This window comes from Protopterus annectens, chromosome 3.part0, assembly GCF_019279795.1.
Source record: "Protopterus annectens isolate FY-2018-M chromosome 3.part0, PAN1.0, whole genome shotgun sequence".
Classification (NCBI taxonomy): Eukaryota; Metazoa; Chordata; order Ceratodontiformes; family Protopteridae; genus Protopterus; species Protopterus annectens.
Genome location: NC_056731.1, coordinates 1,840,657,052 through 1,840,681,720, shown reverse-complemented (window position 1 = coordinate 1,840,681,720; position 24,669 = coordinate 1,840,657,052). Strand labels below are relative to the sequence as shown.

The window sequence follows — 24,669 nt, the reverse complement described above, 5'->3', positions numbered from 1 at the left end:
TTTGTGATACATGGTGGTTCAATTTCAACAGATCATCTGCGAGGACACCTAGTAATTTCTTGTGGTTTACTTGTTCTATTGTGGTGGTGCTGCACAGATGGTAGTAAATAATGTTGTTTTGGTAGAGATATGCTACAGGGTAAAAAGCACTCAGTTTTTGTTTTAGGGTTTAGTAGTAGTTGTGAAATTAGCCACATTTCAGATCAGTAAGGATTGTTGCACTCTTGGAGCTTAAAGAGAGCGAGATATATGGCAGAGCAGATTAGGGTCGAGTCATTAGTGTATTGAACTTGGGTAGCATTTTTTTTGTAGCAATGTAAAGATCAACCTCTAGTCTCCCCTGAAGAGAGATTACTAGCCTAGTGGGACTAACCTGGCCAAAAAAGAATAAAATAACTAACTAAATAAAAACCAATATGCTGAAAAGTACGGGGCCTGATATATAGATCCTTGTGGGACATCAATGCTTAGTGGCAAGAAGGTGGAGAAATAATTTTTCCATTTCACTGCTTGTGCTCTGTTTGAAAGGTGGCTATGGAACCTATGTAGTTAACAGTTGGTGAGCCTTAAAAAATGAGGGTTTAAATGTTTCTGGTGACACATCAAAAACATTTGAGAAGTTTAGGAAGATGATGGAGACGAGGCTTCAAGCATTTCTGTAGGTGCTGAAAGTATTAAAATTCAGCAAGGCAGTAGTTGCACGGTAATTAGGCCATGTTGGGTTGAAGAGAGAAGGTGGTCATCTTTTAGACAGCTGATAGGCATGTTCAAAGGACAGTTTCAGGTGTACTCTCCAGTCCAACTGGTGAATCTGGACATTTTGAGGCAGTGTTACAATTGCCTCATGTACACAGACAACCCTCTCCTCCTCCTACCAAATACCAATACATGCGAGAGATGCAATTATACAGCCAAACTTGATGCTAAGCTCTCTCAACCCAAGACTGGACCAGGCAGTCAAGAGAACGGAATTACTTGCATCACACCACCAGTCTCACATAGACCTATGAAACCAGCACCGGCAAAAAACACACAAATACACTAAAACATACTCGGAGGCTCTAAATAAAAATCTGCAGAAGCAACAGAGACCTCCAAAGCAGACATCCAAGCAACCTCCACCCCCCAACACAAACCATGAAACACACACGCCACAAAATCAGTGTGCCACACAATCACAGCCCTTAAGGCAAAACAACATACCCAACACACTAACACTAATAATAGGTGACTATAGTCAGGCACACTGACATCCCACTCACTAGGCTGAACAAGGAGAAGGTTACTGTTAGCTGCCTGTCGGGTGCCAGGATCCACCACATAACACAAGCACTCAGGTCACTCCAGAACAAGTACAAATATGACTCTGTCATTGTCCATGTTGGTGTGAATGACCCGCGCCGTACCTCCCTGGACTACATGAAAAGACACATGGAGGAGCTCTCTGATCACGTAGCCCATGCCGGTATTACCCTGACCCTGAGTAGCATCCTGCCCTCACCAAGAATGTTACCACGGTATAGAGAAAAAATTATCAATTTCAACAACTGGCTAAGCTTCTGGTATCATTCAATGGGGATCCAGTATCTGTTAGCCTGGGATGACATGCTTGACCAGCCATGCTGCTTCGCTAGAGATGGCTTGCACCTGTCACCCTTAGGCTTTCGAATACTGGCAAGGGTCTTGCCACCCCCATAGTGCCTTTTTTAGGCAAGACTCAAAAGACAAACCCACCACCGTAAATAGCACAAGTAGCAAAAAACTGAGGGTAATGCTACTCAATGCCAGAAGTCTAAACCTCAAAATGCACGCACTCGAGGCACTCCTCAGTATGGAGAAAATTGATATATGTGCAATAACAGAAACCTGGTTTAAGGATCCAGAGAGCACCCCAGCACTACCAAGCTACAACTCATACCATACATTTCGGCCACAAAACCCAGACCGAAATACAAAAGGCGGGAGAGTATCCATATTCGTCAAGGATACCCACACCTCCTGGTTAGTGGCACAGCATGATGCTTCAGAGATCATCCACGTGCAACTAACAATGGGCAAAACTGCTATACAAATTATAGCTTGCTACAGATCACCCACCATGTCCCAGGACCCCCACTCTGCATTCCTGGAAACACTGGAAAACATAAAGGTCCTACCAAACACCCTGATATTGGTTGATTTCAATTACCCAAACATTAACTGGGAGAACTACTAGAGTACAAACTCCCTTGCCCAACATTTCATAGAATTTACAAACTCAATTGCCCTGGATCAACTGGTCACCACCCCCACCAGAGGTGACAACATATTGGACCTGGTCATCACCAATATGGGCGACCGGAGGTCCACACTGGAGGTCAACCCCTCGCTGGTTAGATCTGACCATAAACTAGTTACTCTGGATATCCACATTCCGCCACCACCCCGGTCAAAAAAAAAACACTGTGAAAAACTTTTCAAAAGCAAACTTCACGTTACATAAGACCGACGTGGGAAGTTTCAAGCCCCCATGCTAAAGAATAACGCTATCCAAGCTACAAAATCCTTTACTAATGCACTCTACGGGCACCTACAAGAATGCATGGATCGTGCTATCCCAAACAAAACCAGGACTCACTCCTCCAAGAAAAGGAAACCAGTCTGGTAGACCCCTGCCATAAACAAGCTATACAATAGAAAAAGGAAACTAGTACAGAAAAGAGTAAAATCCCAAGAAGGGAAGACATCCCTGATCAGTATCAGCAAGAATAAGAAGTTATGTACCTACCATAATGTTCCGTGTTAGCTGTCTTCTTCTCGCCTTCTTTCTTGCTGGTTGGGTTCGGAGCCGATCCTCTGCTCAGACTCTACTAAAGCTCGAGAGCTATTTACTGGCTTGAGGCCTCCCATTATCCCACAATGCTTGGCGCTAGATACCCAGATCTCATTTGGCAGAGCTAACACCATAGAAAAAATTTTAAGGACACCTGTCCAAACTACAAGGTTTACCTTACAGTACTAAAACAGAGGAGGACGTAACCCTGATAAGATTCAGCCAGAGGAAGAAGGCCTCAAAAAGGGACTCTTTTCGGTCTGTCCAGGCTAGGGGGATGGAGGGTGGGACGCAAGAAAGAAGGCGAGAAGAAGACAACTAACATGGAACGTTATGGTAGGTACATAACTTCTTAATGTTAAGTTGTCTATCTCGCCTTCATTCTTACTGGTTGGGACAGCGTCCCTAGCACCTTAGTCCTGGGTGGCTCAGCGGAACAGACTCTTGAGCACAGTGGAACCAAAATCAGCTCTACTCCTAGAGGCCATATCCAACTTATAATGTGAAATGAAGGTATGAGGAGTGGCCCATGTGGCTGCAGCACAAATAGATTCCATTGGTAGTCTAGCTTGAAACCTTTAGGTTTAGTAGGGAGTTCTTTATGTCTCAGCTGATAAATCAAGGTAATAGAGGACAACCACCTGGATAAGGTTACTTTAGAAACTGGCAGGCCCTGTTTGTCCTCAGCACAGGACAGGAAGAGTTGGTCTGATTTTCTTGTTTGCTTAGTCCTATCCAAATAAAAACATAATTGCCTATGAATGTCCAATTGGTGTAACTTTTGTTCAGCTTTGTTCGAATAGTTAGGAAAAAAGACAGGTAGATCAATAGCCTGATTCAGGTTTGTTTCAGAAGGTATCTTGGGCAGAAAAGAAGGATTAGTCCTGAGTGAAAATCTATCCTTATGAAACACAAGGTAAGGAGGACGAATACAGAGGACTAGTAGTTCCAAAACTCTCCTAGCTGAGGTGATGGCTACTAAAAAGAGAGTCTTCCAGGAGAGTAATTTTAAGGAACAGGAAGCCGCAGGTTCAAAAGGAGGGAGAATCAAGGATGCTAATATTAAGTTTAAATACCACGGAGGCGGGGGATCTCTGACCGTGGGCCTAAGCAAAACAGTCCCTTTAAGAAAGGCCTTGCAAAGTTTGTGGGACATGATGCTGGTTTCTGACAGGCCAACGTGGAAATTTGCGATAGCAGCTAATTGGACCCCAATGGTGGCAGACGAGGAACCAGCTTGAAAAAGTTCTGCTTCTAGAACGTGATGGACAGGGGCTGTAAAGGGGTCTATATTCCTAGCCTCTTCCCAGAAAGAGGAACGTTTCCACTTACTAGCATAAGTCTTCCTGGTGGTAGATTTGTGCGAAGAAAGGATGATTTCACGCACCGGCTGAGAAATATGTGGAAGCCTGGCTAAGGTTGGAAGTGGAGCAACCAAGTTGTGAGGTTGAGAGACTGAAGGGATTGGTGCAGCCCACCCGACTGATGGACCAAGAGGTCTGGCACTGGGTCCAGATTCCAAGGCTGCTCCAGCAGATGATGATGCAGGAATGGGAACCAAATTTGTCGAGGCCAGTAAGGGGCAATGAGGATCATCCTGGATCCCAATGCGGTTGCCTTCTGAATTAGTTTGGGAATTAGGGGAAAAGGTGGAAATGCATACAGAAGACCCCGGGGCCAATCGTGAACTAGAGCGTCTCTGGTGGAGTGGCCAGGGAGGGGGAAGAGAGTGAAGAAATCATCGCACTTGCTGTTGAGAGGAGTTGCGATAAGGTCGCAAGGTTGACCCCATCTGCGGAAAATTTTGTCCGCTACTGACCGAGAGACCACTTGTGAGGCATGGGAATAGCTCTGCTTAGCCTGTCCGCTATGACATTGGACTTCCCGGGGATGTGCGTTGCTATCAGAAACCGTTGAGAGGAGATCGCCCACTGCCAGAGTCGGAGTGCTTCTTGACATAAGGGATAGGACTTGGTTCCACCCTGCTTGTTGATGTACCACACTACAGACATATTGTCTGTTTGAATTGCAATACCGGTGGGTAGAGTCCTGAAGAGCTTGCAACGCTAAAAATCACCGTTCTCATCTCCAAGACGTTTATGTGCAGGTGGTACTCTAGAGGTTGCCAAGTGCCCTGGACAGTCCTGCCCTGAAAGTGCCCCCCCCCCCCGATCAGGGAGGCATCCGTGGTCACCGTGGCAACAGGAGGAGGAAGAACAAACGGTCTGTCCTGGAGTACTAGAGGGGAGACCATCCACCAAGCCAGGTGGTCTTTGCATGATTGAGTGATTATTATGTTGTGAGACATCAGAAGTTGTTGAAAAGACCATTGGGTAAAGAGCATCCACTGAAGAATCCGCATGTGAAAACGAGCCAGGGGAACTATGATTGCTGCTGCCACGAGACCCAAAGTTTTTAGTACAAATCTGGCCTGAATCCTCTTGCACTGTAGTAAGACCTGCACATGTCGGCGAATGTCTGACACTCGGTCTAGAGTAAGTTTTCCAGACAGCTCTTTTGTGTTTAATCTTGCGCCTATAAAGGTTATAGACTGACAAGGCGACAATGCAGACTTTTCAAAATTTATTGAGATAGCTCGGAGCAAGTTTGTATGGTATAATCCCTGGCTCGCAGTAGCTGATGCCTGGTGGAAGCAGCAAGGAGCCAGTCGTCTACATATGGAAACACCTGGAATCCCCGCCGTCTCAGGTGAGCTGTAACCACTGCCATGCATTTGGTGAACACCCTGGGGGCTGTGGTGAGACCAAAGGGCAGGGCTCTGAATTGATAGTGACTGGCTCCCAGCCGGAAGCGGAGAAACCTTCTGGAGCGCCTGTCTATTTTGATATGGTAGTACACATCCTGAAGGTCTATGGAGCACATCCAATTGTCCTGACCCAAAAAGGGTAGAATGGAATGAAGCGTGACCATCCGGAACTTCGTTCTTTGAACAGATTTGTTTAACCTGCTGAGATCCAAAATGGGTCTCCAGTCCCCTGTCTTTTTTGATACCAAAAAGAACTTGGAGTAAATTCCGGATCCTTGCTGGTCTGCTGGGACTGGCTGGATGGCCCTTTTTCCTAGCAGTTTTGAAATTTCTGGCACTGCTTGTTCCCTTAGACCGGGTGGAACATCTGGAAGGGACTTGGTTGTTTGTACAGGGGTGTGGACAAAGGGGATTTTGTAACCCTCTGATATGATGGACCGTACCCATTTGTCTTGTGTGAGGAGTTGCCAGGCTTCTGGGTACAGTGACAATCTTCCCCCGACTGCCTCCGAAGGTGGACAGTCGGGCAGCCCCTCAGGGGTGCTGAAAGGGTTTATCAGAGAAAGATTCTCTGCTACCCTGATTTTGCAGACCCCCCTCTGCCCCTCGGGCGGCGTCTATTATTGTTCCCTCCCCTGTCCCTGGAGGGAAACTTGCCAAGTGCATCAGGCACAACTCCCTGGGGTTCTGAAACCACATTTTCCCACTCTTCTGACCCTTAGGGTATGGTCTAGAGGGAGTAGAAAAACAGACTCCCACAGCAGAGTGTCTTGCCTTCCTGCTCACACCTGGTAAGGGTATCCTTCACCTGTGGTCCAAACGGAGCTGAACCATCGAAGGGGGTATTGGTGAAGGACGCCTTAAAGGGCTCAGCAAAGTTACATAACGGCATCCAGGCATGTCTTCTCAAAGCCATGCCTGTACCTGCGGCTCTACTCGCCCCATCGGCTGCACAAGAAATGAGCCGCATGGAGGAGTTGACGATAGAGTTAAGGGTCGCCAGCTGGGAGTTACTCTTATCCTGAGCCCCCGCAGCTGATGGATCCTGAAGGTTATCACCAGTTCCTTGAGAAGATCCCTCTGAAGGCAGGTGAAATGGCACAGATAATTCAGCGACCGCATGGAAAAGGTCGCTGAGGAAAACATCCACTTCTCATACCTGTCCATTGTCCTAGACTCTTTACTAGGTGGATGGACAGGCACCGAAGGGTCAGTGAACTCCTTAGTGGCTGCTGCCACCACCATGGCATCAACGGGGACACCTTTTGTCAAAAACTGTTTGTTGGGTGGGGCTGTAATGAACCTAGTTGGCCTGTGGGGAGTTGGTTCCACTGTGTCCGGGGCTGACCATGCCCTTCGAGCCACTACTTCCATGAGCAGGTCGAAGGGTGGAGACATCCAGGAGGTGTAAGGGCGAGAACCAAAAGCGTCCAGGTATACAGACTTGTCCTCGGAAGGGTTAAGGGAAATCTGAAGGGTTAAGGGCAGTCCAGTTCCCCCTCTGCTTAAGGATCTCTAGGATGTCTGAAAAAGACTCAGAGGGGGATCTTGGGGACCCTTCCGAATCCTCCAAGTTGGTATCAGACGTGACTGACTCGGGGGAGTCGAAATATTTCCTCTTGCATTTTCTCTTCCGAGGGGGCTCCTCTGAATGATCAGGAGAGGCCTCGGAAGAGGAAGATACGCCCAATGGGGCGACCTGGAGTTTCGATTCTCCACACTTGGGGTCAGGAGGGTGGACAGAGACCAATGGAGGCACCATGGGAGGAGGAGCTGAAGGGACCAATCGAGGAGCCGACTCATGAATCAGCACGCTCCTCATGACCTCGAAGGCACCACTATCAGGCAGAGCAGAGGGTCCCTGCTCCGAAGAGACGTGAACCCCTCCCGGCACGGAGGGACGACTCCGAGGCCGATGTCGGGGACGAGCTCACCTGCACCGAAGCCCCGAGAGGGAGAACGGGATCGGACAAGGGTCCGATGCCACTCGGAGCCGACGAGGGAGTCCCGGCGCCGAGATCCCTCTGAGGAAGGAACCAATGAAGAGATCGGAGCCGACGAAGGAGCCGAAAGATGTGGTATCGGCTCCAACGTTTCCAAGATTCGAGCCCCAACCAGCTCCGGCTCTGAACACAAATAGGGAGTCGGAAGAGGAACTGCTGAAGACACCGGGACAGCCACAGTCTGTTGAGAAGGGCTGGTTAACATTTTGGCCAGGGCCTGCGATTTAAGGAGTCTACTGACCACCCTCTCCAAATCATGATCAGATAACTTGGAAGACCAAGAGGAGTGGGACCTATAGCTTTGTTCTGACTGAAGCAATGGTGACCTCGGAGCCGAACGAACCGATTCTAGGGAAGGGGACCTAGAACGTTTTCGGCCCAATGACGGTTCTGATACTAAAGTCGGAGCCGATTGAGGTCTAGGGATGTCGGCTCCAGCCGGAGCCAAGAGGAGGCAGATGCTCCGCCCGGCAACGGTTCTGAACTGGGAGCAGACGGCTTGGCGGGCTTTGAGGATTTCCCTGACTGAGGCTTCGCCAGGGATCCCCTCTGGCTTAAGTAAGCCTCTCAAAATAAGCTTGTTCCTACGCTCCTGCAGGACTCTCGGGCTGCAGGTGTAGGGAACCCAAACAATAAACATAAGAAGTGTGACCGTCTGTCAGAGACATCTTCTGACAGCACGAGTCACACTTCTTGAAGCCTGAAACTTTAGTATCCTTGGACATACTGGCCCGGGAATACTAAAGAGAGAAAAATTAAACTAGTGCTTAAACAAGGCACACAGAAACACTCACACACCCGCACTAGTTAAGCTAACAATAATAACCACAAAAACTATCGCACACACTTAACTATCCTTAATAAAAATATACAAATACTACAAGGCTAAACACTACTCCTACAGGTACAACAAGGGTGGGGTTAGCCACTAATAGAGAAAAACAAAAGGGGGGGGGTAGAAACTCTCTAACAGAAAGAGTTTCCTTAGTGGGATAAACTAGGGGATGCACAGTCTAACTACATTACAAGGGAAAGACAATCGATATCTAAGAAAAATACAAGGTAAATATTAGCTAGTAATACAAAAAAAAGGATTAATACGACCTGAGCCAGTAAAAGCGCAACCTCGTAGCTGAAGCGGCAAACGAGATCTGGGTATCTAGCACCAAGCATTGTGGGATAAGGGGAGGCCTCGAGCCAGTAAATAGCTCTCGAGCTTTAGTAGATGGCAGAGTCGGAGCCGAGGATTGGCTCCGAACCCAACCAGCAAGAATGAAGGTGAGATAGACAACTTAACATACTACGTTCCCTCAAAATCATCCAAGGCTAGCATCGAAAAAAAATTGCCATGGACTCCAAAGATAACCACAAGGCATTCTTTAGCTATGTCAAGAATCTAAGTGGCAATTCTCAGATCTGCTCAGAGTTAGTGCAGAATGGCACAAAATACACTGAACCAACCGATATAGCCAACATCCTGGCAGACAGGTTCAGTGCAAAAATTCACCCCCCTCTCACCTGCAAAAGGACCCATAACTATAACAGAAGAATGTAGTGCACCTGAAATCACAGGCACTCAGGTTAAAACAGCCCTCTCCAAAGCCAAAAACACAGCATCAATGGGACCGGACAGTGTTCCAGGCTGCGTCCTACATGAGCTCAAAGATGAACTAACCCCTCACCTAAACACACTGTTTAAACTCAGCCTCTCCACAGGCTATGTGCCCACAGAGTGGCGCACAGCAATGCTTATTCCACTCCACAAAGGTGGAGCCACAACGGACCGTGGGAACTATCGCACTATAAGCCTGACTAACTTGGTCTGCAAAGCTATGGAGCGCATCATCATGGATCTCATTAACAGGGACATTGGAAACCTCCAAACACTGGACCCTACCCAGTTCGGCTTTAAGGGCAGATCATGCCTCCTAATCCTGGTGGACTTCTTTGAGACAGTTACCAAGGCTATAGACGAGGCAAAGGTGGTCCACACAGCCTACCTAGACCTTGCAAAGGCCTTCAACACCATTCCCCACTCAGGTATTATAGACAAGCACACTAGCCTGAACATAAACCCCTAAGTCACGAGATGGGTTGCCAACTGGCTCACAGAGCCCACATGGTAAGAGTTGCGGGAGCTAGGTCTCACTCTAAACCAGTTACAAGTGGCACTCCCCAGGGCTCAGTCCTAGGACCCCTCCTGTTCGGCATATAATTCTCAGAGGTACAGGCAAGCACAGGAGGACTATGGCTGACCAAGTTCGCAGATGACTGCAAACTTTTAGTTATGTACTCACCATAACTTCAGATGTTTGGGATCCATCTCGCCTACATTCTGAATGATGGGTTCGGAGCCGATCCCTCGGCACGCTATGCCAAAGAGCGAAGTCTCTTATTGGCTGAGCTTACTATATCCCAGGATGCACCACTACCAGTCCCCCAGATCTAGTTTGTCCGCATACATGCACACGCATACCCTGCTTATATAACATCGTCAGATGAAACAAGATAAAAACAGTTGAACTCAAAACCGTTCAATCTCTTCTGATCTGCAAGGCAGGGGAAGGAGGGTGAATGAGATGGATCCCAAACATCTGAAGTTATGGTGAGTACATAACTAAAAGATGTTATGTGATCCTACATTCTGAATGATGGGACAGCGCCCCTAGCACCTGAATCCTGGGTGGCTCACTGAAAACACTCCTGAGTACCGTGGAACCAAATGATGCTCGCCCTTTAGATGCCACATCCAATTTGTAGTGGGAAATGAAAGTGTGCGGTTGGACCAAGTAGCCGCAGCACAAATTTCCGATATAGCGAGCTTGGAATGAAAGGCTATAGAAGTAGCCATAGCTCTGGTAGAATGAGCTTTGATAGATGATGTAAGTTGTTTATTCGAAGAAGAATAGGCCTGAGTTATGCAATCTCTGATCCATTTTGAGATTGTAGCTTTTGTGATGGTTTGGCCCAATTTATTATCTGAGAAGGACACAAACAACTGGTCTGACTTACGGTTGCTGAGTCCTGTCTAAATAGAAGCGTAATTGCCTGTGAACATCCAATTTATGGAGAGTGTATTCTGCTTCATTAGAGAATTTTGGAAAGAAAACTGGTAGCTCTAGAGATTGTTGACAGAAACTAGAACAGACCTTTGGGACAAAGGATGGATTAGGCCTAAGTGATACTCTATCCTTGTGGAAAATCAAGTACGGTGGTTTAATAGACAGGGCTTGAAGCTCTGAGACTCTTCTTGCAGAAGTAATAGCCACTAAGAATGCCGTTTTCCACGACAGATATTTTAATTCGCATGTAGCAGCCGGTTCAAAAGGGGGAGATGTTAATGCCACCAAATCAAGATCCCACGGAGGTGCAGGATGAAAAACTGGTGGGCTTAACAGACTCGCACCTTTAATGAACCCTTTGCATAGTCTGCTGCCCATCAAAGGAGGATCCGTGGATTCATGGAATTTAGAGATAGCCGCTAGTTGGACTTTAATAGTTGAGACAGAAGATCCCTGATTAAACAGGGATGTTAAGAATTTCAAAACCTCTGGGACAGGAGCAGTGATAGGGTCTAAGCCCTTGAGTTGAGCCCAGATAGCAAACCTCTTCCACTTACTGAGGTACAATTTGTTAGTGGTGGGTTTGTGGGTCAAGATAAAATGTGAACAACTTCCGGTCTAGTGTGTGCCTTCTAACTAAGGTTGGAAGTGGAGGAGCCAAGCTGTCAATTTCAGAGATTGAAGGACTGATGCCAATGTCCCGACTGATGGATTAGCAATCCGATCAGGTCTAAGGTCCACGGATCGCCCACTGCATGCTTTTTCAGGTAAGGAAACCATATCTGACGAGGCCAGTATGGGGCAATCAGAATCATTGAAGACCCCAGTTGAGAAGCTTTTGAATAACTTTGGGAAGGAGTGGAATTGGAGGAAAGGCATAGTAGCCCTGTTGGCCAAGGTTGTGCTAGAGCATCCATGGCTGGTACTTCCTGATGTGGAATCAAGGGGAAGAACCTTTGGCACTTGGTGGTTTGTGGATTTGCAAATAGGTCGCAGCACGCGCCCCCATCTCTTGAAAACCTGGGCTGCTACTGCGGTTTAGAGACCATTCGTGAGGAGAGAGAATTGTCCTGCTTAATTTGTCCGCCAATACATTTGACTTTCCGATGTGGGTCGCTACCAAGAAGCGGTTGGTAGCTACAGCCCATTCCCACACTCTCATGGCCTCTCTGCAAAGGGATACGATCTGGTCCCTCCTTGTTTGTTCAGATACCAAACCCCCGACATGTTGTCTGTGTGGATGGCGATGATGCCCTGAGGAAGAAACTTGTGTAAGGCCTGTAGGGATAGAAGTACAGCCCTCATCTCCAACACGCTGATGTGGAGAAGAGCTTCGGGAAGCCAGGAGCCCTGAACTAGCCTGCCCAGACAATGCCCCCCACCCTATCTGGGAGGCATCTGTCGCCAGGGTAACCACTGGAGGGGAGAACAAAGGGTTTTCCTGATCCAAGTTGGATGTCTGAAGCCACCAGCGAAGGTCCCTTTGCATATTTCCGTAATCATGATGTGATGACTGAGGGAAGATCCTGAAAGGACCATTGAGTTGACAAGAGCCACTGAAGAATCCTCATGTGTAATCTTGCTAGAGGAACTAAAAGAACCGTGGCAGACATTGAGCCTAAAACCTGTAGGACCATCCTGGCTGGGGCTTTGGATCTCGAGATCAGAGCTTGAACTTGGCCCTGTAAAGTTCGGATCCTTTCGCAGGAAGAAAGACGCATCAATCTTGAGTCTATCTCTGCTCCTATAAACTTTATGCTGAGAGGGCAGCAAGACAGACTTTGACCAATTGAATGTAATCCCCAGGGAAACACCCAGGAGATGGTGGCTTTGAGGTTGTCCATTAGTAGATGCCTGGTGGTGGCAGTCAGGAGCCAGTCCGAGATAGGGAAACACTTGGAATCCAAGACTTCTCAGGTGAGCCGTCACTACTGCCAAACACTTGGTGAACACCCTGGGGCTGTGGTGAGACCAAAGGGCAGAGCACAAAATTGGTAATGACTGACTCCCAGGCTGAAGCGATACCTTCTGGACGCCTGATGTATCGGTATGTGATAATAGGCGCCTTGAGGTCTATGGAGCACATCCAAACATCCTTCTCCAACAACGGGAGAATGGATTGTAACGTGACCATTCGAATTTGGATTTCGTGACGGATTGGTTCAGTCTGCTGAGATCCAATATTGGTCTCAGGTCCCCTGTCTTTTGGCACTAAAAAGAACCTGGAGTAATTTCCTGATCCGATCTGGTCTGTGGGGACCGTTGATGACTTTTCTAGCAGCTTTAAAGCGCTGCTATTTCCCTTTGACTGGGTGGTGGGTCCGGGATTCTTTGGACGGTGGGGTGAGTATTTGAATGGGATGGTGTAACCTCCATGATCCGGCACCCATCTGTCCTGAGTGATTGACTCCCAGGCTTTTAGGTGCTTACAACGACACCCGACTGGCTCCGAGCAGCACAGCCGGGCAATCCTCATGACGTGTGGGAGGCTGAAGAGCCACGAAAGGACTCGGGTCTCCAGAATTGCGGGCCCTCTGCCGCCTCTGGGACCCTCTGCCTCTGGACGGGAATCTTCCTGCTGTTGGGAGAAAACTTAGATTTTGGAACCACATTTTCCCTCCTTTAGCCTTGGGGTAAGGGGAGTGGAATAACGGGCACCTACGGCAGATAACGCTTCCCTCTTGCTCACAGCGGTAAGGGTGTCTTTCACCTTGGGTCCAAACAATGAGGACCCATCAAAGGGAGCAAGGAAGACTTGAAGGCCTCCAAACTGACACAAGCGGAGCCAGGCTTGTCACGAGAGCCACGCCTGTGCCCCTTCGCCGCATAGGAAATGAGCCTCATGGACGAGTTAGAAATTGACGGGATAGCCAACTGAGAGCTAACCGACTGGGCTAGCTGCTCAGGTAGGTTACCCGAGAGGAATCTGACAACTCCTTGACCAGATCCCTCTGAAGCCTGGTAAAATGTGCCAAATAATTCAGAGACCTTAAGGTAAAGGCCGCTGAAGTCAGGGTGCGCCTGCATCTATCCATACTCCTAGACTCCTTATTAGGAGGATGGACGGATGTTGAAGCCTCTGCCACGTCCTGTTGTGTAGCAGATGCCACCACCATGGCATCTACAGCCACGCCTTTAGTAAGGAACTCCTTCTCGGGGAGCAGATAAAAATTTATTTGGATGAGAAGGACTGGTTCCACGGTATCTCGACAAACCAAATCCAGAAGCTCGTCAAGGGCGGAGACACCCAGGAGGCGGAGGGCTGAGCCCCAAAGGCCTTGAGGAGCACTGACTCTAGCAGAGGGGTTTGGATATCCAGCCGCCTCGTTGTTTGAGGATCTCTAAGATGTCTGCAAATGAGACATCATCCGAGGATGACTGGGACCCCTCTGCATCATCCATATCAGTGTCCGATGTAATAGACTCGGGAGTCCACGTGCTTCCTCTTGCACGATTCTTCCTTGGGGTTCCTCTGAAGACAACTCCGAAGAACCCTCAGGAGGAGGGGAACCCCACTGGGGTAACCTCAGGCCTCGGGCTCCGCTGGCTACGGACAGGGAACTGCCAAAGACCCAGTCTCCACGCCCAGGAAGGTGCTGGTAAACCGGAGAGATGGCAAGAGGACTTGGCCAAGGCACTCCTCATGGCCCTGAAAGCCGGACCCCAGAATCCTGGGAGTGTCCGACTGAGCCGTGATAGCCGACGGAAGTCCCGCAGCCAAGCACCGAGGGGAGGCTCGAACCGAAAGCATAGGTCCCAAACATCACCCCGGGTCCAGCCAAGAAGTCCTACCAAACTCGGACCCGGGTTGGAGTAAGGGTCGGAGCCGACCCTGAGATCTCCACCGCTCCAACAGCACCTGCTCCGACGGAGCCAAGCAGTCGGAGGAGGAATGGCAATGGGTGGGGTCATCGGCTCAAACCAGCTGGGTCGGAACCAAACAAATTTTGGAAGACTGGGGACTGGAACAGTCTTTGGAGCACCCTGTCTATATCAGAATCCGACATCCTCAAGACCGAGAGGAAACAGAACGGGTTCGAAGGCCTTCCATCGCCCCAAAGGGCTAGGGGACCGGCCCGAGGCGACTCGATGAGTATCGGCGCCGAGGAATACTCACAGCAGATTCCATCGGTGCCGAGGTAGACTTCGGGCCGAGGAGGAAGTGTCTGAGCGGCGACCTTGTCGGCTCCGAGCAGCGGAGCCGAATGCCCCAGCCATCGGCCCGGCCAGAGGAGTCGATACTGGTGGCATCGAGGCAGACCATTCAACCTCGGCCCAAGTCTTTGGAGCCAAGGAGAGGCCTGCCTAAGTTTCTTGGCAGTCGGATCCGACGGACTGGTCGGAACCGCCCTTTCTTTGGCCGAGCAGGAGAGGATGCCAAGGCTTCTTCAAAGGAAGGTTTAACTAACCCTTAAGAATCAATTTATTTTTCCTCTCCTGGAGGACCCTTGAGGAAAAAGCGTGACATACACTGCATGACTCCTGCAAGTGCTTTGCCCGAGACAATATACACAGAGAATGATCGCCTGTGATAGACATTTTAAACCCATTTCAACATTTTTAAAGCCCGAAGGCCTAGGGGTTTGAGACATGATGTTACACAATTCTAGTCACTTTGACAGGAAAGTAAACAACTAAATTCTTACTGATGATAAAGCTAAGCTTACAGTAATAGCTTAATGCAAACACTTCCTGTAAAAAAGAACAGGGAACTCTAAACCAACTATAGAATTACTAGAGACCCTGTAAAGTATTAAAGGTTGACAGTCCAGGAAGGCCCTGGATGGAGGGGCCAAAACAAACTCAACCCAATCACACACAACAATTTTATAATCCAAATCGTACACAAAGTTAAAACAGCTTTTGTGAGCAAAAACAGCAAAAACTGACAGAAAAGTTAGTTAATAAAACTACTCAGCCCAACCAGCTCGAGACCACGCCTTCGAGGGAAGCGCAAACGAGATCTGGGGACTGGTAGTGGTGCATCCTGGGATATAGTAAGCTCAGCCAATAAGAGACTTCGCTCTTTGGCATAAGCGTGCCGAGTCGGAGCCGAGGGATCGGCTCCGAACCCATCATTCAGAATGTAGGCGAGATAGGATCACATAACATCTAAGGGCTATAATTGACTCTCCAGCTGATACAGACTCCTCCAAAAGGGTCTAATTGAGACAGATACCTGGTGTCAAAACCATGGCCTCAAGCTAAATGCCAAAAAGTGCATAGTCATCCCCTTTGGAAAAAACAAAGTACCCACAAACTACCACATTGGTGGTAGCCCCCTATATACAGAAGATGTAATAAGGGATCTGGGGACCCAAATAGATATCTACCTCGCCTTTGATAATCACATTGCCAAAGTGGTTAGAAAATCGTTCTGTGTGGCCCACCTAATCACAAAAGGGTTTGCATCCAGATCGAAAGAGGTCATTGGGCCCCTCTATGCATCACTCATCAGTCCCATCATAGAGTACAATGCCCCATTTCGGATGTACCTTATAAGACACCTGCAACAACTGGAAAGACCACAGAAGTACCTCACACCAAGAGGATCACTGTCCTCAAGCAGATGCCCTATGCAGCTCGACTGAAGAAACTCCAGCTGTACTCAGTTGCATACCGCCTACTCAGAGGTGATCTCTGCCTGACATACAAGGCCATGTCCAACCCAGAATGGATGGACATGCTCCACCTAAAGAAAAAAAATATCCCCTTGAGCCACACGCTCCAGGGATCTAAACCTCACCACAACAATAAATAGGACATGCTGGAGGGATAGATTCCTGTCCCAGATACTTCCCATGCTCTGGAACAAAATTCCAATCTACATTAGGCAGAGCTCCTCGCTAACCCTCTTCAAGAGAAACCTTGACGAATGGATGGGAAAAAGTTTACCCCAGGGATCACTTCAATGGCTCTGCTGAACAGAGGCACAGGGAACTAATCTAAGGGGGTGGCGAAAGCCAACACATTCTGGCTAGGCTTATAAATGCCTTCGCGCAGATAGCCTAGTACCTACCTATGAACCTATTAGGAATTAATTTTTCTAATATTTTTGACAGGGGAGATCAACAGCAACTGGCCAATAGTTTGAAAGTTCTGTATTGATTCCACCACTAAGCAGCAGAATAATGCATGATTTGTTCTATAGCGAGAGAAATTTATGGTTGGCATTTTCAGATATAGATTGATTTGTCAGAATGGAAACTGGATAAGCTATAGCCCCAGCTGCCATTTTAAGATATTTTCCAGGTAGATTTGTCAGGAGCAGTTGCACTAGGCTTTAATTTTTTTTTTTTTTTTTTATGGCATTTTTGACTTCAGAAGCTATTGGTGGGAACTGTTGAAGGAGGATATTTGACAGAGTACAGAACTAAACAGCTTGATTAGTCCCATGGTTGTTAAAAACTGTACTGTCTGTATAAAGAGCATATTGAATTGGTTGGCTATGGTAATTACTTTGTTTGTTTGGTGTTGGCTGTGTACAGCTTGTCCTGGATTTAACAGTTTGCTGACTGAAGCCCAGAACAGTTTTGGCTTATTAGTATGTATGTTTTGATTGGTTGAGTAGTAAGTTTTATTATCTTTGGTGATAAGTTGCTTTGTTCATTTTTTTAATGGTCTATATCCTAATAAAGAAGGAACTGCCTTTCTTTTTGTTCAGATCTTCCTTACTTTGTCTGTTTTTTTGAGTTTAGTTGCTAATGAAAGCCATGGGGCAGAGTTGAGTGACTCATTATTCTCAGGGGTGTTTAGAACACTGAGGAAGATTTTGTTGAACTCTGACAGTTTCATTTATGGGGAGAGTCTTATAGACTCCCAGTTAAGAAGATGTAAAGTATTAATAAAACTGTCTTCATTAAAAGCAGTACGTTTTGTTACTAGGCTGTAACGATTATTTTGGAGATGTTGCTTTTCTGTAAATTATTGTGTAAACTGGTAAAGTGATCACTTAGGCTGTAACAGAATTTCATGGGATATTTTATTTGGAGTGGATGTTAGGATCGAATCGAGGGTTAATTGTCTGGCTGCAACTTTGTTATACCTAGCTGGTGTGATTTTAAGTTTGGTGAACTTGTACAGATGTATTTTATTGGTTGGATTTTCAGAATGTATGGTTTGCCGGTCTATGTTAACATCACCCAATAATATGTTTTCGTTTACCTGGGGGTATGTATATATTCATGACTACAACTGTCTTGAGTGTTTACTTTTAGGAGTTCTGATTTCCACTACTGTTAGAGCATTTCCCGGGATCCAAGACTCAAGCCTATGTTGTGATCTCAGAAAATCCTCTGTTCCAGTAGGAAGATCATCACACTAAAATCTGTATTTCCTGAAATCAATGTCATCTCCACTGGGGCAAATTACACCTTGATATCAGCTCTAACAGGCAGGATGCCGTGTACGATGCCCTAAACAGATGCTCTACTCCTAAATTCAGTCATAGATATGCTGCAATGACACTCTGAAGGCATACTTCAAAAACTGTACAAGAATATCATAAGTCTGGAAGCTCTTGCTATCAACTGATATAAGTAGTGTCCCAACCTGCATCAAGCAGTGCACTGCTTTGGAAAGAAATACCTTGCTTTTGAGACTTTTTGACAGTTTGAAAGAAACAAATCCTACACAACTGACAGCTGTTCCACACAAAAGACATTGGCAGTTTTTAAGTCCAGATTGTGGAAGTCATACATTAGAGTTATTGCAGGAAGAATCACTAAACCATGGTGGAAATCATTCATAAATTGAAAACAACAAATGTGGATACAACAGACTCTGTTTCATTTGCATGAAAAACAATGCAAGAGCTTTCAATGAAAACCCCGATCAATAACGCATCATGATATATCAAAAGCATTGCAATAACCTTTCATAGTGCCTTAGTACAATTCCTGCAATACCATATTCACCTGTGACAGTGAGACTTAATGACCTTCTGGATTCAGTGATCAATAATATACACAAGTAAGATGAATTAGGCTGTTCTTATGAAGCCCTTTAACTTCTACATCATGAAAAAGAAGCTAATAAAACAAACAATTGCTTAAGTATATACTGAAATAACTTTGCACAGCTGGAATTCACACACACACACTTGTCAGGACCACATTATGTTTTTTTCTGCAGACATATTTATGATTTCTTTGGTTGTTCTGAACAACTCCCTTCTGATTTTAACCTGCTACCTCACACTCTAGTGAAATCAGGGGAGGTGAAATGAGGAAAGGGAAGCAGCACATATCTGTTGCACCCATACACCCCACCATGTAAAGTAGTACACAAGGCTACCAATTTCTGCAATAACTGCAGCAGCTTGAAATAAGTTGTCTTTATAAAACGCATCCTGTTAACTAGATATTGCAGTTAGAATGTTTTGCTTTAAAACTATACAGCAGTTAAACAATGTTTCAGTGCTGAAACCAGAGCATAAATAACCACTTGTACATTTGTCTTCTTCACCCACAATGCTTTGCCACTGGATGCAAAACCCTGACTAATACCTCCTATATCATTCCATCGGTTATGGCCATCTAGGAAAAACAGAAACACAACTTCGGGTCTCCACTGAAGAGAGACCACTAGCTTAGTGGAACTAACCTGGTCAAGAAAGGATAATTAGACAGATAAAGAGAAAAATTAAACAGCTATAAGCTTTCCAGTATTGCACCTTATTTCTTTACAGGGCTGTGGGAGTGCCAGAGCTTTTCCTGGCAAGCAATGGATGTAAGGAGTTAAAAAAATAAATAAATTTCACTTCTTTATAATAAAGGAAATTGTCTCTTCAAAGCAAAACATATAATCAGTGTTAGGTAAACAAGTATGAAAAGACTTCTAGACTGCAGTAACAGTCTGGCATTTGCAAACACTATCACCATGTAAAACCTTTAGATACTTACAGTGAAAACAGCAAACCCTAATTTTGCAGCCTCTTTATCCTCCTTGGAGAACATAATCTGCCCAGTTCTACTACTGCAAGTAGAAAAAAAAAGGTTATAGAAGCATTACTGAACAACCACCTGTTAAACAGTACATGTACATTTAACAAGGTCTACAAAAGTACTCCCTCATCCAACTTCATAACTGCTGCGTGCAACAGTCACACACTATTGCTATGATATGGAATGCAAACAATACATAAAAAGGCATTATGCAGTCAAAAATAATGCTAGCAATTTCCAGATCCTACATGACATACTGTATTCTCATAAATAACAGACATGTAGTTACTCACTCTAACAAATAATTTCTAAGACAGCCCTCTCTGCAGAGGGTGACACAGTCCTCTATGCCAGTCCTCTTACAGAAAAGTTCTTCAAAGCTCTGTAGCTCCTGCACTGAGGAAAGTATGTGCACCCTTTGTTGACATATACTGGATATACCTGTTTAGGACAGGCCCTTCCCCATTCTTCACAGTTATGCCTTCATGGAACATGAATGAGCTGCACATGCAAGGGAAGAACATTAAAAGGATATTAAAGTTGAATGACTTTCAGGACATGCGACAGAGTCTGGTGTATGGCTGTCTATCAATAGTACTTATTTACCATTCTTTCATTCTCCTAAGTAAAGAGTGCCCTTTCTCAGATTAACCAACGATGAGATATCAGGTGTCATGTTTGAGAGGTCATCTACGTTGCCTGACAGCTAGGAAGAATTCCAAGTAGAATGGTCACTCTTCCTGAGAAGTGATCAAACAGAGAAGTCTTAGAAGGTTGAATTCTGTAGGCCTGCTTAGCTGATCCTCCAGGAAGTTATGCTAGGACTAATGTAGGAGGCCACCAGGTGCATGGCTGACCAAGATCTCTCTAACAAGCCATCACCAGCTTGCAAAAGGGATATGAATGAGCCCCCCCCCCCACCCTTGCTTATGCACAAAATTACTGTTGTGTTATCAGTTATTAAATCTAAATAGTGCTAGATAAAGGTGTGCACAAAAAAATAACTGACTACAAATCAAACGCCCAAAATGTGCACACCTTTGAAACAGCCACTGGAAAATTCAGCTCCAGAAATGAATGGCCTCTGAAAGCAATGTCCAGTGGGTGTGTGGCTGGTGAATGATAGTATACAATACAGTTACCAAGCCATATGGGAAGTTTCTGCTATACTAATCCCAGGCTCTCTTTACTGGGGTAAAGCCTTTTCCTTCAGCTAAGTAGGTTTATTTCTGTACCCTATCCCTCTGATCCACTTACCCCCCAGTATGGTTCAGAAGGCAAACAGTGGGGATTCCAAGATACTACAGAAATATCACTCTGGCTCAGTTGGAGAGAAACATCCCTATCCAGCATTTACGGGATTGCTAGGACTGATGTAGGAGATCCCTAGCTGCATGGTTGACCAAGATATCTCTAAGAAGTCATCACCAACTTGCACAAAGGGGTATGAATGAGTCTCTCCTTGCTTATGTACATAATCACTGTTGTGTTCTCTGTTATTAGATCTGACACTCCTGACTTCTACATGGACATAAAAGTCCCGACGACCAGGACCACTGCCATTTCTATTACATGGCTATGCCTCTTTCTTTCACAGTTATCCCAACATTCCTCCTGTGTGGGCTCCCAGGCTGTATTTGAAGCATCTGTGGTAAGAATTTGAAAGGCTGAGGTCTATTCGAAAGGAACTTGATCCTTGAATGTCCCTTCACGTGCACTAGACCTTGAGCCCTGTTTTGCAGACTTCCCATTCTATTTGCTAAGCATCTGTGGTCAGAGTTTGATGAAGAGGGGCTACTTGAAAGGGACCTCATTTTTCTTCACAGTTTTCATAACCACTTTCATGTGCCTGCTAAATGCAAGGCATGATAGGGATTTACTGCCTCCAGGGATGGAGTGTATGGATTCCAGGTGTTCCGGAGGTATCACTGGGGCTTTCACATATCCAGTCGTGCCAGTAGTACCAAAACAATTGTATGTCATGGACCTCAGTGTGCAAAGAAACTTCATTGCAGTAATGGACTTCTTGAAAATTTCCTGAATTTAGCCTATCAGGGGACACCACTTTATTCTGGGGAAAAAGCAACTTTCTGGAGGGTACCTGTCAAATCTTCGAACGCTCAAAATTTCGAACGTTACATGGCCGAGACCAAACGTTCAAAATTTTGTGTGCTCGAATATAGACTTTCAACGGCACCATATGGTGCAGATAGGGAGAATTTCCCTTTTCTGCACTTAAGTGCGGTCTCGGAGTTAGTATATTTAAGTAGGGGGGTGGTGTGGGGAGTGCAGGGGGGCTTGCCCCTGTCTACACTGTTAAAGTGCTTTTTTCTGTTTTTTTTTTATGTTCAAACATCCAAATGTCAAACATTTGATCTCGACCATGTAATGTTCGACATTTTGGATGTTCGAACATTTAACAGAGACCCCTTTCTGGATATTAAAATCAGAGTGAGTCCAAAGACAATCACAGTTTTGGAAGGAGCCAAGTTTGACCTGGGGAAACAGATACCCAGGGTTTGGAAATAATGTATGCCTAGTTTCTTCTATAATGTTTAGCACATCCTGAAAATTTGCCCCTACCTAGGATAAGTCTGAGATCACCCAGGCTGTCAACCTCAGCATTTTAACAGAGCTCAGTAATCCTTGACTACTTGCTTATGTTTCAAGAAGTGTTTCCACTAAATCCAGTGAGATCCAGGCAAAGAGTTCTCAAACTGTATTACTGCATTTGTTTTTCACTGTAAGTGACTGCTGCTTGTATTTTGCAATTTTCTAAGTAGTTAGTATATTTCTGCTACCAATCACCTTTTCTCCATCACTTTTGTAACTGTTTAGTCTTGTAATTGCCTTGTAGAAGAGTGATTTAGCTAAAGAATAAGTTCTTTTCTGTTGCACTGCACTTGAAGATCTTTTTCTGCTGTGCTTTTACATTGAGGGGAGTAAGATCTTGCAGCAGAAGGTATTTGCCTGGTCTATCAGAGCTGGGAAGCACTCCAGAGGGGCTCAAAATATAGTCATTTTTATTGGCCAGCGGGCTCAGAACTTAGATTTCATTTTCATGTCTGCTTCTATAAGTTAGGTGCGTTTGTGTGGAGCTGCTCACAGCACACAGGCAGTTGCCGGTACCATGTCTATTCTGATGCAAACACCTGGACAGTTAAGTTTACCTATAAAACTAGAACTAGGACTGTAACCTGTAACTTATTGAAGCAGTATGCAGAATTAAGCTCAGAGCAGCTAGCCTGAGCGTCACACAGGGTTAGGATATGGTATTAATGTTATCCAATACCTTATCCTAGCACTACTCCAGTCCATTACCCTAGTGACTACTCAAGCAGACCTTTGTAAACCTAGTCCTTAACGCCCAAAAGCCCAACCTAATACAGGTCCGGACAACATGGATGTGCAATTTCCAAATGTCTCCATAGCCAGTTTGGTAGATATGGGTATACTGAGACTACAAAGTAATTGTCTCATGCACAGACAACCTTTTAATCCTTTGAGAAACCAACACAGTATGAAAGAGATGTACAAACAACTTCCTTGGAGGCAAAAATCTAGCTTACAAACAAGGCTGTGAAGAAGTACACACACAAAACATCCATTGCACACTGCCCACCACATAGAGACCATCTTATGCTGAGGTACTAAAAAGCAATCTCCCCAAACCTCAAAGATGACCCAAGTAAGAAAACAGCAGTGCCTATCCTCAGCAAACTTTAAAGCACACACCAAAAGCAGCACGAAACACCAAACAAGACTACATCCAAGGGAGCCCTGAAAAAGTCCAAAAGGCAAGCAGACAATTTACCCAGGACTCTTGTCATAGGGGACTCCATTATACGACACAAATGCCCCACTCTCCCGACTGAACGAGGAGAAACTCTGGTCTGTTACTTATCTAAGTCAGGATCCACCAAGTTATATATGCACTCAAGTCTTTGCACTACAATTATGATTCTGTCATAGTCCATCCTGGCATAAATGACCGGATACTTGCCTCTATGGACTATATGAAGACAGGCAGAAATGGATATGCCTTGCACTGAGCAGCATTCACCAAGAATGATGCCACAGTATGAACATAAATGATGGATTTTAACAACTGGCTTAGCTTCTGGTGCCAGACCAAGGGAATTGAATATCTGTCAGCCTGGAAAGACATGGTCAGACCATGATGCTTTGCTAAAGATACCCTGCACCCCCCCCCCAGCTTTCAGATTTTGGATAAAATGTTATCTACCCACGTTAGAACCTTTTTTAGGTAATGCCAAAGTGACAAAACTACCGACATTGCAAGTAAATCTCAAAGGGACCTAAAGGCATTACTCTTCAATGTTAGGAGCCTTAACAAGCAACTCTACACCCTACAAGCTCTCCTCTCCTCTCTCTGGAGAAGACTGGCATCTCGACTATTACTGAGACATGGCTTAAAGCAGCAGAAAGTACTTAGGCAGTGCAAGGCTACAGTCCCATCCGCATATTTACACCATCAGGCACACAGACAAGGACTAAAGGTGAAGGTGTCTTACTATCTAACCCAGTGGCAACTACGTTTAGCCACTATGCCCCTCCCCCCCCGGGTTTAAATGATGTACTATTTCCCCTGTTTTACTGGAAAGAGCTGAAAGACTATAGGCAAATATTTTTTTTTACATTTTCTTATAGTATTTTTAATACTTTCATACATGCCTTTTTGTTTTTTCAGAGAATATTTTATTGCATGGTATATATTGTAAACGTGCACTTTAAGAAATCTGATGCATTTAAGACACCAGAGTCATTTTTTTAACACCTGTTTTGGCGTAAGTGTTTAAATGTGCTTTTAATTTATTATTGGTTAATTCATTAACCTATCTGGGGTCATAGAGAGGTATTTAAACTTGGTTGGTTTGGTGCTTGTTTGTATTCTGATGAAGACCCAAATTGTTGGGGACGAAAATGCTTAATACTTATGTGTGGACATAATAAAGGTGGTTTTCTTCCATTCTTTGCTCCCATTCAGTGCAACTTTGTTTTGTATTGTCAGATCACAAAGCTGTCTCCTTCAAAGTAAAAATCAATTTGGAAAACCCAG

At 45.7% G+C, this 24,669-nt stretch overlaps 1 protein-coding gene across 1 annotated transcript in view; it reads right to left on the bottom strand.

Annotated features, from left to right (window-relative positions):
* Positions 1-24,669, bottom strand: part of CCHR3.PART0H1orf35 (chromosome chr3.part0 C1orf35 homolog) — a 208,154-nt gene that overhangs the window by 34,193 nt on the left and 149,292 nt on the right. The window contains exon 7 of the mRNA XM_044066034.1: positions 19,548-19,620. Within this exon, the coding sequence (XP_043921969.1) occupies positions 19,548-19,620 (73 nt within the window). The remainder of the gene's footprint in view (positions 1-19,547; positions 19,621-24,669) is intronic.